The sequence below is a fragment of the Tachyglossus aculeatus genome, chromosome 8 (assembly GCF_015852505.1).
Source record: "Tachyglossus aculeatus isolate mTacAcu1 chromosome 8, mTacAcu1.pri, whole genome shotgun sequence".
NCBI classification, from domain to species: domain Eukaryota; kingdom Metazoa; phylum Chordata; class Mammalia; order Monotremata; family Tachyglossidae; genus Tachyglossus; species Tachyglossus aculeatus.
The window spans coordinates 15,537,809-15,552,544 of NC_052073.1; the positions used below are offsets into that span (position 1 = coordinate 15,537,809).

General features: G+C 39.4%; 1 protein-coding gene across 2 annotated transcripts in view; it reads right to left on the reverse strand.

Annotated features, from left to right (window-relative positions):
• Positions 1 to 14,736, reverse strand: part of LOC119931521 (serine/threonine-protein phosphatase 4 regulatory subunit 1-like) — a 48,008-nt gene that overhangs the window by 11,054 nt on the left and 22,218 nt on the right. For both annotated transcript variants that reach the window (XM_038750261.1, XM_038750259.1), the window contains exons 8-16: positions 12,885 to 12,950; positions 12,090 to 12,248; positions 11,366 to 11,538; positions 9,093 to 9,550; positions 6,966 to 7,168; positions 5,661 to 5,750; positions 3,947 to 4,132; positions 3,309 to 3,470; positions 2,791 to 2,891 (exon numbers count right to left, since the gene is read on the reverse strand). In XM_038750261.1, the coding sequence (XP_038606189.1) occupies positions 2,791 to 2,891; positions 3,309 to 3,470; positions 3,947 to 4,132; positions 5,661 to 5,750; positions 6,966 to 7,168; positions 9,093 to 9,550; positions 11,366 to 11,538; positions 12,090 to 12,248; positions 12,885 to 12,950 (1,598 nt within the window). The remainder of the gene's footprint in view (positions 1 to 2,790; positions 2,892 to 3,308; positions 3,471 to 3,946; positions 4,133 to 5,660; positions 5,751 to 6,965; positions 7,169 to 9,092; positions 9,551 to 11,365; positions 11,539 to 12,089; positions 12,249 to 12,884; positions 12,951 to 14,736) is intronic.

Sequence of the window (14,736 nt, forward strand, 5' to 3'; positions counted from 1 at the left end):
CCCCTCGTCCCCCTCTCCATCCCCCCGTCTTACCTCCTTCCCTTCCCCACAGCACCTGTATATATGTATATATGGTTGTACATATTTATTACTCTATTTATTTATTTATTTATTTATTTTACTTGTACATTTCTATCCTACTTATTTTATTTTGTTGGTATGTTTGGTTCTGTTCTCTGTCTCCCCCTTTTAGACTGTGAGCCCACTGTTGGGTAGGGACTGTCTCTATGTGATGCCAATTTGTACTTCCCAAGCGCTTAGTACAGTGCTCTGCACATAGTAAGCGCTCAATAAATACGATTGATTGATTGATTGATATTCTACTAGAAGCATGGAATGTTGAGTAAACCTCAATACCTCAAACAATGCATAATGAGTAGCTTTCAGTGAAGAGGAAATCTTTAGTTTTCAGTTGGTACAGAGCAAAACTGCATCTTGCACAGCTGAAGCAGCCAGAGGCTTTTCTATAGCGTAAATTTCATTTGTGAGACTCAGAAGCTACAGCAATGGTAAAGCCGAACCAAAAAAGGCCCAGAATAAAACATAAAGTGAGGAATCTTTAATATTCATTTTAAACCTTTTGAGAAATGATTTCTCAGAATCAGACAAAAACTCCTCACCCTCGACTTCAAGGCTGTCCATCACCTTGCCCCCTCCTACCTCACCTCCCTTCTCTCCTTCTACAGCCCAGCCCGCACCCTCCGCTCCTCTGCCGCTAATCTCCTCACTGTACCTCATTCTCACCTGTCCCGCCATCAACCCCTGGCCCACGTCATCCCCCTGGCCTGGAAAGCCCTCCCTCCACACATCCTCCAAGCTAGTTCTCTTCCTCCCTTCAAAGCCTTACTGAGAGCTCACCTCCTCCAGGAGGCCTTCCCAGACTGAGCCCCCTCCTTCCTCTCCCCCTCCTCATCCCCTCCGCCTTACCTCCTTCCCCTCCCCACAGCACCCGTATATATGTGTATATATATATATATATATATATGTGTACATATTTATTACTCTATTTTATTTGTACATATTTATTCTATTTATTTTATTTTGTTAATATGTTTTGTTTTGTTGTCTTTCTCCCCTTCTAGACTGTGAGCCCACTGTTGGGTAGGGACCATCTCTATATGTTGCCAACTTGTACTTTCCAAGCGCTTAGTACAGTGCTCTGCACACAGTAAGCGCTCAATAAATACGATTGAATGAATGAATGCCACACTGGCTGATACCATATTGTCTCAGGCTTTGTTTTGCTTAGTCCTGAAAACCTTTCTCTTTCCCCACTGAAGCTACCCATAGAGTTGTTGTATGGGTACTTTATTGTTATTCATTTTACATGTCTCACTCAGGGGAGCTAAAATGAGGTGAACGTAGCAACGCTACTAGATTTTGTTCCCGGGACTTTGTTGTCTATGATGTTCACATACCATTTGATGTCATGTGTGTGTGGTGATGCTTGCGGAACTGTTCACCAAGTCAGGGTGATGTCTGAGGTGGGTCCAACTTCCTCAACCAAAGAGAAGGTTCACTTTAGCTTATCTGAAACTTGATGCTACATTATTTGATACTCCGAAGTAATGTGCTGGACTTTTAAATTCTATTTCCTGAGCTTTCACTACACTACTGGGCAGTGGCCTTTTAGAAGATGAAATTCTGTTAGGAAATTTAGTTCTGCCAACTGCCAATGAAGATACCTGGTTAAGGACTTCCCTGGTATAGGTCTTGATTTCCTTCAGATTACTGACAGTTTCAGTGTTTGACTGTCTCTGAAAAGTGCTTCACAATCATTTGCTGGTCAATTTGGAGGTTTGCCTCAACATGAAACAACTCTTAATTGACTAAATAGTACACTTTAAGCTTAGATTAGAATCTACTAGGCTACTGTACCCAATGGATTAATGGATTAGAATCAAAGTCAGATGGCTCTTTTGAATGTTAACCAGTCTTGGACATTCCTGCAAAAATGGAACAGTTTACTGTGATTGCCAAATTTAATGACCAAGTCAATAAAGTGGGAATAAAACATCTGTTTTCCCTCTCTCATACTGTGAACCTCATGTACAATGGGAACTGTGTAATCTTATCACAAGGAGCAGCGTGGTTTAGTGGAAAGTGCACAGGCTTGGGAGTCAGAGGTTGTGGGTTCTAATCCCGGCTCCACCACTTATCTGTCAATTTTGGTCAAGTCACTTCTCTGTGCCTCAGTTACCTCATTTGTACAATGGGGATTATGACTGTGAGCCCCATGTGGGACAACCTGATTAGCCTGTATCTACCCCAGCGCTTAGAACAGTGCTTGGCATATAGAAAGTGCATAAGAAATACCATCATTATTATTATTATCCCACAGCCTAACGCAATTCTCGGTACAGAATAAGTGCTTAACAAATACCACAGTCATCTGCATTATTATTACTATAGTAAAAGTGCCTTGCATTGTGGTTCCTAGTAATAAAATATTGCATGGGTGCTCAATAAATATGTGATAGAAATAAGTCACTCTTAATCCTCCAAGTTACCACTAATACATATGGGTACTCAGTACATGATTTGATCAGACTACTCTGAAACACTAAAATTCTAAGATGCTTAAATGTCTTCAAATATTAGCCTTATCTGTGTTACGTATCAAAACTTCAGGTTTTTGAACAATTTAGTCTATTTCCCAATTTCAATTTAGATCTCCTGCATCTATGTGAGCTACTATAAATTTGCCGGTATCTCTCACCAGGGCGGGGCCGCGCTACTGATACACCCGCCAACTCACATTCATATCTTCAAAAATCAGGCATTACTTACTCTGCTAGTTCATATCGAAACCTCCAATTCCTACTGTTATCGGTGACCACAAATTCCTGAAGCTGGTAAAGGTATTCTCTCCTTTTGTCTGCATGTAGCAACTATAAATTAAAGCAAATTTTCCCCAAAAGTTTATTAGTAATTACAAAAACACTCTAAAGACCGCCCCCCCAACCAAGTATACCTACAATTTTGAGTTCGATACATGATTTTACTCCTTTCACCTCTGTGGTGAACACCCGAATACATGTATTTTTAAATTTTGCATTTTTTATTCCTCTGTATTTTATAGCTAGTGTATTCACTTGATGATGCTAATACACAGTCCTTTTTCTATCCTAATTATTAAAATTTCTGGTCACAGGTGCAGTTTTTCAATTAGGCCCTTAACTAAAGTTTAATGAAGTATATTAAGCATTATCACTTTAAGTGATGAACCCCATAAAAAAAAAACAACTTTTGTGTGCTTGAATATTTTTATTCTAGCATAACACACCCTGGGGAAAAATTCCTCCTACCTTTAGGAAATCATAAAGGTGTTTAAGAACTCCAATTCGTACTTCATCCAGATCTTTCAGGAACCCATTGAAGATAGGCACCAAATCAGCTGCTGTTAACTGATCTCCAAGAATGACAGCCAACTCATGAATTGAGAACGCTAATGTCCGACGTACCTTCCACTGGTCAAATTAAATGCCCCCCGCAAAAAAAAAAAAAATAAATAAATATAAGAACGATCCAATTACCAATCAGAAAGATCCACTTAAGTGTCCTGTTTAGAGAAAAACATGTGGATGTATCTCCCAAATCTCATATCTGAATTCTTCTGTTTTTAACTTCTTTCCAACTTGAAGACATGTTAAATTTTTTCAACATTTACTCAGAAATAGAAAGGGGGGAAAAAAGAAAAAAAAGGCAGCCTAATGGGGAGTAAAAATACAGGAAGGCTAAGATTAACATAAGAAAAATGGACATAACTACCAGAAGTGAAAAGGCATGAAAGAGGAACAGAAAAAAAATAAAAGCATCACATTAAGACAATCTCTCATTTCAGTTTTCATCTGTACATCACAGTATGAAGAAATAGCTGTTGCTATAGTTGTTCTTAACAGATTACAACAAATCCTAAATTTTAGTTTCTTAACAATATATTTACCTGTACGTCTGATGCGAGTGTTTCATAAGTATCTTTCAAACAATGCCAATTCTTCCTGCCCAACGTCAGAGCCACCCCCGGAAGACTATAAGCACAGTGTTTGGTTATATCGGTGTCGACAGTCTGAGCTCGAGCTGGGTCAGTCATTGACAAGTACTGATCTAATAACGGTTGAGGTATAATATCCTAGGAGGAGAGAAAATAATTATACTTTGCACTCTGAGTAATGAGTAAAACTTTGCAAATGAGTAAAACTGCCCTCAGAAAAGCAGTTCTATCCTTGGGAGGGGAAAGTGATTCACTGGAACGATTGGTTTCTCCTGTCATGAGTGGGGTGTTCATTCCTTAAAGATAAGTTTGAACACACTGGCTCACACCAAAGTTCATTAGTTTGTTCTTGATGCTCCACTGATAAGAACTGAATGTCACAAAACAGAATGACTGAATGGAAGGGTTGAGATTAACCTACACTGAAGCAGAATTGACCATTTTCATTGCAACGGTGCACGACTAAGAGTCCATACCAATTCTTCCATAAGGTAACTGAGAAGAGAGCAAAATTTCAAGTTTGCCTTAGAATTTAGTTGGGTCATCAAAGTTTACTTCCACAATAATAGTTTTTGTTTACCAATTGTGACAGCAATGTGAGGCTAGAAAGGTTCAGTTTCAGAAAGGGTGGCTAACTCTTAGTCCCACCTCCGAAAAGGTGGGATCTGCTTAGCTATCAATCATGCTAATAGTGGTTCCACCAAGGAGCATGGCCAATCACAAGGGAGGACTGGGAAAGGGAAAATGAAGAGGGAAGAAACTCTATGACTATTTTGAAGTGGTTGGTGATGTTACTTTCAGTGGGAAGGATCTGGGCATGGATCCTAGGCAAAAGTCCCAGGGAACAGGCTTGAGGAGCTAGAATTCTCCAAGAAGGCTGTATTAAGCAAAAACATTACCAGGACAACCTGTGGATGCGGTAGACCACAGTGAACTTGACTGCAGAGAAATGCAAGGGTTTGGGGAGAAGTAACCCCACGGGAAATTGTGCTTGTGCAGGTAAAAAATGAACTTTTTTGTTTTAAGTAGGTACACTAATGTTAAATCTTTTACTATTAAAAATGTCACTTTAAATCCTCATCCAAGTGTTCTATGTGGCCAGAGTGAGTCGAAACAAGGTATGCTTCAACAGGTAACATCGAAGATTTTCTGTGCTCTGTAAACAGGACAGATTAGCTGGATCCCAGATGGTTCCCTTGCCATGAGGGATACTCACCTAGTTAGACAATGGATAGTGGCAATGTTTTAGGTATTAATTTTTTTTTTTTTTTGGGGGGGGGGACACCTCATGGTGCACTCTGAAAAAACTACCCCTTGTTTTGGAAAAGAAAAAAACAAGACCTTTATGATCCCAGGGACATCACTGAGCATCTAAGGCTTCTACCAAAATAATCTTCAAAGTTAATTCCCACCAGAAAGAGGACTGAAGGAACCCCAAAATGTTTCACCAACATATTTGTAAAACTTCTTTTTCTATTAACACTGGATAAAAACATTTTAAAAAACGAAACTTCAAAGCTTTGGTTTGAAAATCATGATGCATTAAAAAAATATCCAAATAGGAATGCTTATCTTTGGCTAGTTTTCTTAAAGTAAAAGTTTTTGAAGCCATTAAAGAACCATTTTCAACAATTTGCTTCCCAATATCATCAATGTTTTCACACACCTGCAATTTAGATTTATCTTCAAATGAGGAAGAATTAGGATTCTGTTCATTTTGCAAAAGTTCACTGGTTCCATTAAGATGTTCTGGGTCCTAAAAGAATTAAATGCACGTATTACCCATTTGCCTCCCCAAAATGGGAGTCTTACTGTTCATCCCTTAAAGAGATACAAGCAAACCATGACTTGTTTCAAGCTATGATGAATGGCATTGACATTTCTAAATTTATAGTCTTTTCAGCTTTATAGCACAACGATTTTGAAATGTCAGTACGGGCCTGCGAGTCAAATTCTTGTCCAACAATTCCAACTTCCTCATGGTTCTAAAAGTTGAAAGGCCGGCTTCTACCACCCCACGCTTGCGGAAGGGTTTTCACCTCAGGGTTGATGGGGAAGTTGCAGTCCTGTGAAGCTGTAGACTGTAAGCTCCATGTGGGCAGGCATTACATATACCAACTCTGGTGTATTGTGCTTTTTCAAGTGTTTAGTATAGTGCTCTGCAAACAGTAAGCTCTCAATAAATAGAGAAGCAGCATGGCTCAGTGGAAAGAGAACATGCCTTGAAGTCAGAGGTCATGGGTTCAAATCCCGGCTCCGCCAATTGTCAGCTGTGTGACTTTGGGGAAGTCACTTAACTTCTCTGTGCCTCAGTTACCTCATCTGCAAAATGGGGATTAAGACTGTGAGCCCCCCGTGGGACAACCTGATCATCTTGTAACCTCTCCAGTGCTTTGTTGGGTAGGGACCGTCTCTATATGTTGCCAACTTGTACTTCCCAAGTGCTTAGTACAGTAAGCGCTCAATACGATTGAATGAATGAATGCTTAGAACAGTACTTTGCACATAGTAAGCACTTAATAAATGCCCTTAAAATAAATAAATAAATATCACTGATTGGATGACTGACTAGGGGCTCATAATGGAAGACAAGCCCCCGGCCACAAGGCTACAATCCCAGATTCGCCCTCCCCGACTCCTGCAGGATAGGTCTTCACCCCGAACAAAGGCAGGTAGGGGAGAAAGTCACCACCCCACAAACCAAGGGATCAAGAAGAGTTGTTCAAACTTTGTGAGCCATAATAAGTTACCCAATCATACAAAATAATCTTAGGACATGTGTTTATGGTGTTAGAATGACAGCAGTAGTGCTAAGATTCATTCAGTAAGTCAAATTACTGTATATGTAAACAATGTACCATAATTCATAGTTCAGTTGAGTCAAGGAAATCAGAATGTAAATTCCTAAATTGATCACACACATACTAAAGGTGCAGCAGGGGGTGGGGAGGGGGTGGGGGTGTGCACTTACTTGGCTCTGCAATCCCCTAATCTTCAATGATTCAGCCATTTCCTCCTGAGTTGACACAGAGGCCAAAATATTCTGATTTTCTGTCGCAGGGATAGGATCTGAACTGCAAAGTTCATTTTGTTCTTTTGAAGCTTTGTCCTCTGAATCACTCATGGAGTCGAGATGAGCAGCTCTAAGTGCAGCTGATAATACCTGAACCTGAGCTGCACAAAAATATAAACATTTAAGCAATTTACGGAAACAGGATGTTTTAGTGATTAGTTTCATAAATCTGTTTCACTCTTCAAAACAAAGCAAGAACAAATTGTTCTTGAAGAAGGAAACTGTTATTTTAACTGCTATAAAGTCTTGCAAACAAGCATGAGCAAGGGAGTAATTAATGTTTTCCAAAGAACCGTACTGTTTATAAAATAGATTAACTATTAATGCAAATTGATCATGAAAACTAAAGCCTTCTCTGATGACCCTTAAAGGGAGACAGCACAGTCAAACAGAAAAAGGCATGGAAACAATAGAGTTCTTGAACAACTTCCCTGTCTCAATTTTCCTTCAGTAAAGGGACATAATTCATCTATAGCTCAGTTCATTGAAGTTTTAGATATCCTAGGCAGCAATAAAACCATGAAATATTGGAAGCAACGTCCTGCTTCACAAGCCCACAGCTTTCTAAACTAGTGATTTGCCATAACAATCGGTGAGGTTCCCAGCGTCTGAGCTTCAGCCTCACTCTGAAACTAGGATACCTGTTTCAGAGTAAAATGGATCTGAAACTATGAGGAAGGTAGAGGATGCTTGAACTCTCCAGATTTTGAGGAGGGCAGTACAGAAAACATAACCAAGACATGCCTTCTTACCCCTAACTCAGCCAGGAAACAAGACAGGCTAAAAACTGACCTCCTTTCTGCTATGATGAGGGCTGCATGAATATAGGAGATACCCCAATTTTATTCTATCCCACTCTTTAACCTGGAGGGAGGGCCATTTTTAGCTAGAATTCAGGACCCCAAGAGAAGAGAGGATTCTAAGGCACCGTTTCCATACCCTGGGATGTGGCCATGGGTAAACCAGGATCAGAAACAGGATCTAAGCATTTCCTTCACACCTTATTTATAACTGCTGAGAAAAAGTGGTACCTTATTCCCTGAAACCTGTGCATTGTGAAAGTCATTCCCTTCCTTACAAGACAAAAAATGTTAGACACTTTGAACTCCATGGAGATGCATATAGATTCAAAGTATTATTCTTTTCAATTTCTAAACGCCAAAGATTATTGCACATTTTGTCACAAATCTTTTTTAACACTTGAAGCTGGGAAAAATAGGGTTATTTATAAAATGATAAAATTAAAAATTAAAAGTTTAAAGATTCATGAATTTGAAAACTCATTTTCTCAAAATACATTTTTCGTAAATTAATATACATGAGAGACACTTTAAAATTTTCTTTCTAAATTTAAGGTCACAAGCTAGGCAAACGCGTAACTGGATTTTCCGCAGTCCTCTAACAGTGTTAATCCTCCCGACAAAGTCCTGTTATGTGTGCCTTGGCTGCCTCTGTGGGCCATTTCTTCCAACATCACATCGTATTCTAGCCTAATAGATGCACATTATTGGAAGAATGCTCCCCAATTCCCTAATGGAATTCTATCTACAACACTTTGGAATAATTGAGTCTACCTCCCAACCAGTCATACAGCTCATAAACTTACAGAATAGCATATAAGTGGGAAATAGCATATAAATGATTCTGTTTGGAACTCTCTAAATCAAATAAGAATTCTAATATACCAGTGGACCTAAAAGAGTTGGGTTAAGCAAAAAGCCAGCAAAGTTTGTCTTCTACTAAAGCATTAAATGCAAATGGGGAAAAGCCTGGGGAAGAGGGCTTACGTTTCACCTTGTTAGGTGCAAAGACCTTGGTGGATTAGTTAGGCATGATTTTGATAGATTCCCAGAGGTGTTACTATTTTGACCTTCTATATCAAAAAAGAGACTGCTCTGCCTGTAATCCGAAAAGGTGGTAAAGCAGTACTCTATTTATGAGCAGGATCATATATAGGGGGGTTAAGAGAATGAGTTTATACAGCAAATTCACATAGATATAAAATTTCCTGCTAATACAATTTACCTTGAACATCTGGATCATCCATCATATGCTCCTGCAAGCTTTCCAGGACTTTTTTAATTTTGTTACTGGCCACACAATTACTATACACAGAACTGATTTTAGAACATCCATCCTCCATCTGCTCTTTCTTGGTCTGAAGCAATTCCAAATCCTGACTTATATCAGGGAGAGGAGTGCGCCAGTAAAGGAAATTATTGAATATATCTTCAGAATTTCCAAAATGGACTCTAGAGTTCAGTTCCTGGCAACTGTTTCTTTGCAAACCATTAACGTTCTCCAGCACATGAGTACTGTCACTCTGGGAATCGCCGGTTAGCTCGCCTCCAGGAGCAACAGGATAGACCACAGTCTTTTCCTCTTTGTCAGTACATGAGCTTTCATCATGTAAGAAACAAACGGCTCCTGTTGATATTCTCTCGGTCAAAGCACCTGGCTTGATTTTCACGGCTGTTACAGAACTAGGGGAAAAAATACAATTAACACTACAATAAACCGGACTTAAATTGGCAAAAGGAAGACAAGGAAGTAGGATGGCCTCGTGGAAAAAGCACAGGCCTGTTGGTCAGAGGACCTGGAGTCTAATCTCAGCTTCTCCACTTGCCTGCTGTGTGTCCTTGGGCAACTCACTTAACTTCTTTGTGCCTCAGTTTCCCTGTCTAAAATGGGGATTAAATCCTACTCCCTCCTACTCAGACTGTGAGCCCCATGTAGGACAGGGACTGTGCCCAAACTGATTATCTTGTGTCTACCACAGGGCTTGGTATAGTGCTTAGCACAAAGGAAGCACTTAACAAGTATCATTAAAAAAAAAAAAAAGATTGGGCTAACTTGATTAAGATCTCTGTCCATCATATGTTCTATTTTGCCACAGGTGTCACCTCAAAATTTCCGGGCCTTCCAGGGTTAAATGAAAATATACACTGGAAATATGGAGGCCAGCCCACCTTTCATTCATTCATTCAATCGTATTTACTGAGCACTTATTTTGTGCAGAGCACTGTACTAAGTGCTTGGAAAGAACAATTCAGCAACAAATAGAGACAATCCCTACCCAACAATGGGCTACCTCAGAATATGAAGAAATGGCTTGGGTCTTGTTTTACAAGTCTTTTCCCTTCCAACCTTTCTACTCCTTCCCAAGCGCTTAGTACAGTGCTCTGCACATAGTAAGCACTCAATAAATACGATTGATGATGATGTGCTCCATACCATACAACAATCAGAAGCTGAGTTTTCCTTAGCAGACAGGCTTTGGGCAGACCAAGAAGCTAACAGGGAGTTTTGAGAACAGCAACAAGCTCAGTTTTGTCTTTACATGCAAACATTGGGGAATGGAATGTCAGTTGAGCACATTTATAAATCTTTGCAATGATGTCATCTTTAAACATGAGCAGAAAAAGAAAAAATGTGCATTAGGTTAGTACAGTTTAGTGATGAGGGTAAATTTATGATAGTCACTTATCCATACTGTAATTATCCCTATTCCCCCACTTACAGAAGTAAAGACATTTTGCAGAAGGTTTGCTTTCTACCCAATTCGTAGCACTGTCAAGGTCTCAGTATTTGCTTTTTCATTAGTTAACTCATCGATACACTTTTTGCCCTTAAAAGAGCAAAGGGAAGGAATTGTGTAATCAATTATACTTCATGTATACAATATCTAAAAATACTTCAGCTGAAATTATTAATGAAACATGATGGCTGCACTGAACTGAAATAGTCTTATTTCAAATATAAAATACATGCTACAGTTGAAGTTATGGCCAAATTAAAACAATTAAATTTTGAACTCCAACTCCTTCATCTATTTTTCAACATGGTACACCTAGAAGCTCACCTCAAATACCTATTCCACCTCTTATCCACTTGAATTTCACTCTAAATGGGTGAAGTCACCAGAGCTGAGGAAGAGAAGCAACAGCAGCCGGGCCAAATGCGAAGGGTAACCGATCACGCTGCTGTTGCTGCCAGCTCCCCCAGATTCATGTTTCGAGGTGCATGGAGCCATTTTCTGCTGTGCTTCCAGCTGGGCCTCCCAGAGTTTTCACCTTCTCAGAGAGTCCAAGCAAGAAAGAAGTCACTGGCAATCTGAGCTGCTACTCCTGGCATAACAGCTTATGGTCCTTATGATCCTTTGAAGTAAGCCCAATTAAAAAAAAAACCTCTGTTCTACTCTTGCATACACATAAAAATCACAATTTCCAAAACTCAAACCTTTTCAATTGCGGTTCAAGTGAATCACTCAACTTTTCTGATACTCTTTTGGGGCTTACCAAGAGGATGAAGCATTGGTAGAACTGCCTGTGGAGTTAGAACTGGAAGTTATATCTTGTGCTAGAGGTCGAATGCTCAGAGTTCCATCATCTCGGATATACAGGCCAGCACTGGATGGGTTTGCAAAGGTAGAAATAAATGGACCGAGGGATTGAAAAGCAGCCTGGCGAACCTAGAACAATACAAAAGAAACAAAAAACATTTTCAGTATCAATTACCTGGCTCTTCCTGATTTCTATACCATCACTATACCTGGGTCATATATTTTAGTTCAGCACAACAGATACATTCAAGTTAGCCTTGATAATTTTAGGATAAGTGCCCTGCATACTGTAAGCACTCGACAGATGATTGATGTTCACTTCAATTTCTTCCTGTCTACGATTGGCTCAAGTGAATGTCATCCGGGTTTTACTAAAAAGAACATAAATTTGCTCACAATTTTAGATAAATGTACACAGCATTCCTTTTCACATTTTCTCAAGAAGCTATGACGAAACCAAACTTCTACAATTGCAATAGAGATTTACACAGCCACTGGAAATTTTAAAAGGAGAATACTTTTGACCAAATTTTATCTGAGTTGATTTCCAATTCTATTGTGTATCTACAAATTCAGCATTTAGGAAAGTTATTTTTATTTATAAAACACGATGCGAAACATTTGCATGTATATTTTTTATCCAAGGAATATATCCGTTAATCCATGATTCCAAAACTTACCCATCTACACGGATCACTGATAAGACTGATAAAGAGAGGTGATAGTTTGATCCTTCGAATCTCTGGAGAAGTTGTATAGGACACGGCCATAAAGCATTCAGCACAAGCTTTTCGCATTCCCCACACACTATCAGAGCAGAGTTCAAAAAACTTAGGGATCTGCCAAAGCAAATTAAAACAAAGCCACTGAAATTTAAACAGTAGTGTGAGATCCCTATTTTATTTGTGCGCAAATAGTAGTAAGCTCATGATAAAGAAATTCAAGAAAAAGTGCAATAACATAAACGGGATAAGATGGAATAAAACAGAAATTAATAATGCAAGGAACTAAATTTTGTTTTACCCTTTTCAAAAACAGGTTTAAAAGAATTGTTACTGATTATGGGGACTTTTTTCTATCAAGCAAAAAAATAATTTTATTAAAATTAATTTGGTTGGAAAATGGGAATATTAAATTGCCATAAAAGAGGTCTATAAGCCCTTGGTGTGTCACCACCTACCTTTCACATTGCATTCAATGCTAGTGACCACTTAAGAATGCCCCTTTGGCAATATTTGCTCTTACTGTGCTTAAAACAAAAAAACAACTGACCTCCTGAAATGGGATAAAAGTGAAAGAAAACACTTTAATGTAAAGAGAATCTACCAAGGCCCTTTGTGAAATTCTGTTCATTCAGCAGTGATCAAATGCTTGAAGAGGCAAGAAATAAAATTACAATTTGAAAATGAAACTTTAACATTTATTTCTAAATATCTCAATATGTCAGGGATTATAGTTCTTTCAATTTTACATACCAAAAATTTCTCAGTAGCTTCTTGCCCAACTGCATTGCAAATCTCACCAAAATTTGCAGCACAAACCTGTAGGGACAGAGCACAGCCATTTACAGAACTCATATTTAGTTTCCTTTTGTCTTTAAAGAAAATCTACAATAAACTGTCAGTAATAAACGGGAGCCATTCCAGAAATGTTATCGCAGTAAGTGATAAAGCAGAATTAGGGTAATTGAATACACCTAAGGATTTTAAGGGCAGATAATTACAAAAAGTAACTTTCAACCGCCCATAAATGCTTTACAACCCACGCTGCCTGGAACCAGCAGCGAGAAGCAACATGGCTCAAAGGAAAGAGCCCGGGCTTTGGAGTCAGAGGTCACGGGTTCAAATCCCGGCTCTGCCAATTGTCAGCTGTGTGACTTTGGGCAAGTCACTTAACTTCTCTGGGCCTCAGTTCCCTCATCTGCAAAATGGGGATTAAGACTGTGAGCCCCCCATGGGACAACCTGATCACCTTGTATCCTCCCCGGTGCTTAGAACAGTGTTTTGCACATAGTAAGCACTTAATAAATGCCATCAAAATCAATCAATCAATCAATCGTATTTATTGAGCGCTTACTATGTGCAGAGCACTGTACTAAGCGCTTGGGAAGTACAAATTGGCATCACATAGAGACAGTCCCTACCCGATAGTGGGCTCACAGTCTAAAAGGGGGAGACAGAGAACAGAACCAAACATACCAACAAAATAAAATAAGTAGGATAGAAATGTACAAGTAAAATAAATAAATAAATAAACAGAGTAATAAATATGTACAACCATATATACATATATACAGGTGCTGTGGGGAAGGGAAGGAGGTAAGACGGGGATGGAGAGGGGGACGATTTCTTTATCAAAAGAAATAAAATAACCCCAAAGCCGTGGGGATAGGACCAGACCGGACCAGGATGTTGGGGCTTGGCAGTCCCCTCCCATATCTTCTTCCCAACCTGATCTAGACCTGTCTGATGCTGCTTTGGAAGCCTTGAAGTACAGGTAGATAAGATCTGCACAGCAGGGACAGGGCAGAAGCAGTCAAGACAGGACAATTAAAAAAAAAATGCCTCCTGGAACAGGTTTCGTTATCAGTGCAAGGGGTAAAGCTGCACGGTTATCAGCTTTATAAAAAGATATGGAACAAAGCATGTCCCATTATTGATTACATATAGGTGTCTTGAGAAAAAACTGGCAAAAAAAAACAAGATATCTTGTAAAATCGGAACACGCAATTTCCTAAAGAGAATTCTCATGAAAAGATATTGAGATTCTTAGTATAAGGCCTGCACTGTGAGTCTTTCAGCTACAATCTGCAATGCATACAGTTGTAATAACAGTGCACTAAAGTTTCTGTGGACAGAATGTCCCATATCAAGGACTTCAAGGAGTATTCTGGAGGACAAGGCAAATAGGCAGTGGAAGTGGCCGGATTTATCCAAGATGCAGTGCAGGGATGAGATGGACAGTTTTGATGGCTGACTGGGCAGAGACAAAAACTTCTCATTTCTCCACAATGTCCTTCATACCACTGGAAGTGGAGTATACAAATATGCACAAAATTTTTTCACACTGTGGACCTTGAGCTTATTTATCGTTTATTATATTAGTGTAATTTGTTTAAAAGCACGATGTGCAGAGGTGGAATGCAGTTCCAATGGTTTAATTCTTCCGCACCCTAGTCCAGCGGGAAGAGCAAGAGCCTAGGAGTCAAAAGGTCTGAGTTTTACTCCTGGCGGCACCACTTGCCTGCTGTATAACTTTGGGCAAATCAGTTCACTTCTCTAGGCCTCAGTTCCATCAACTGTAAAATGGGGATAAGATCCTTACCTT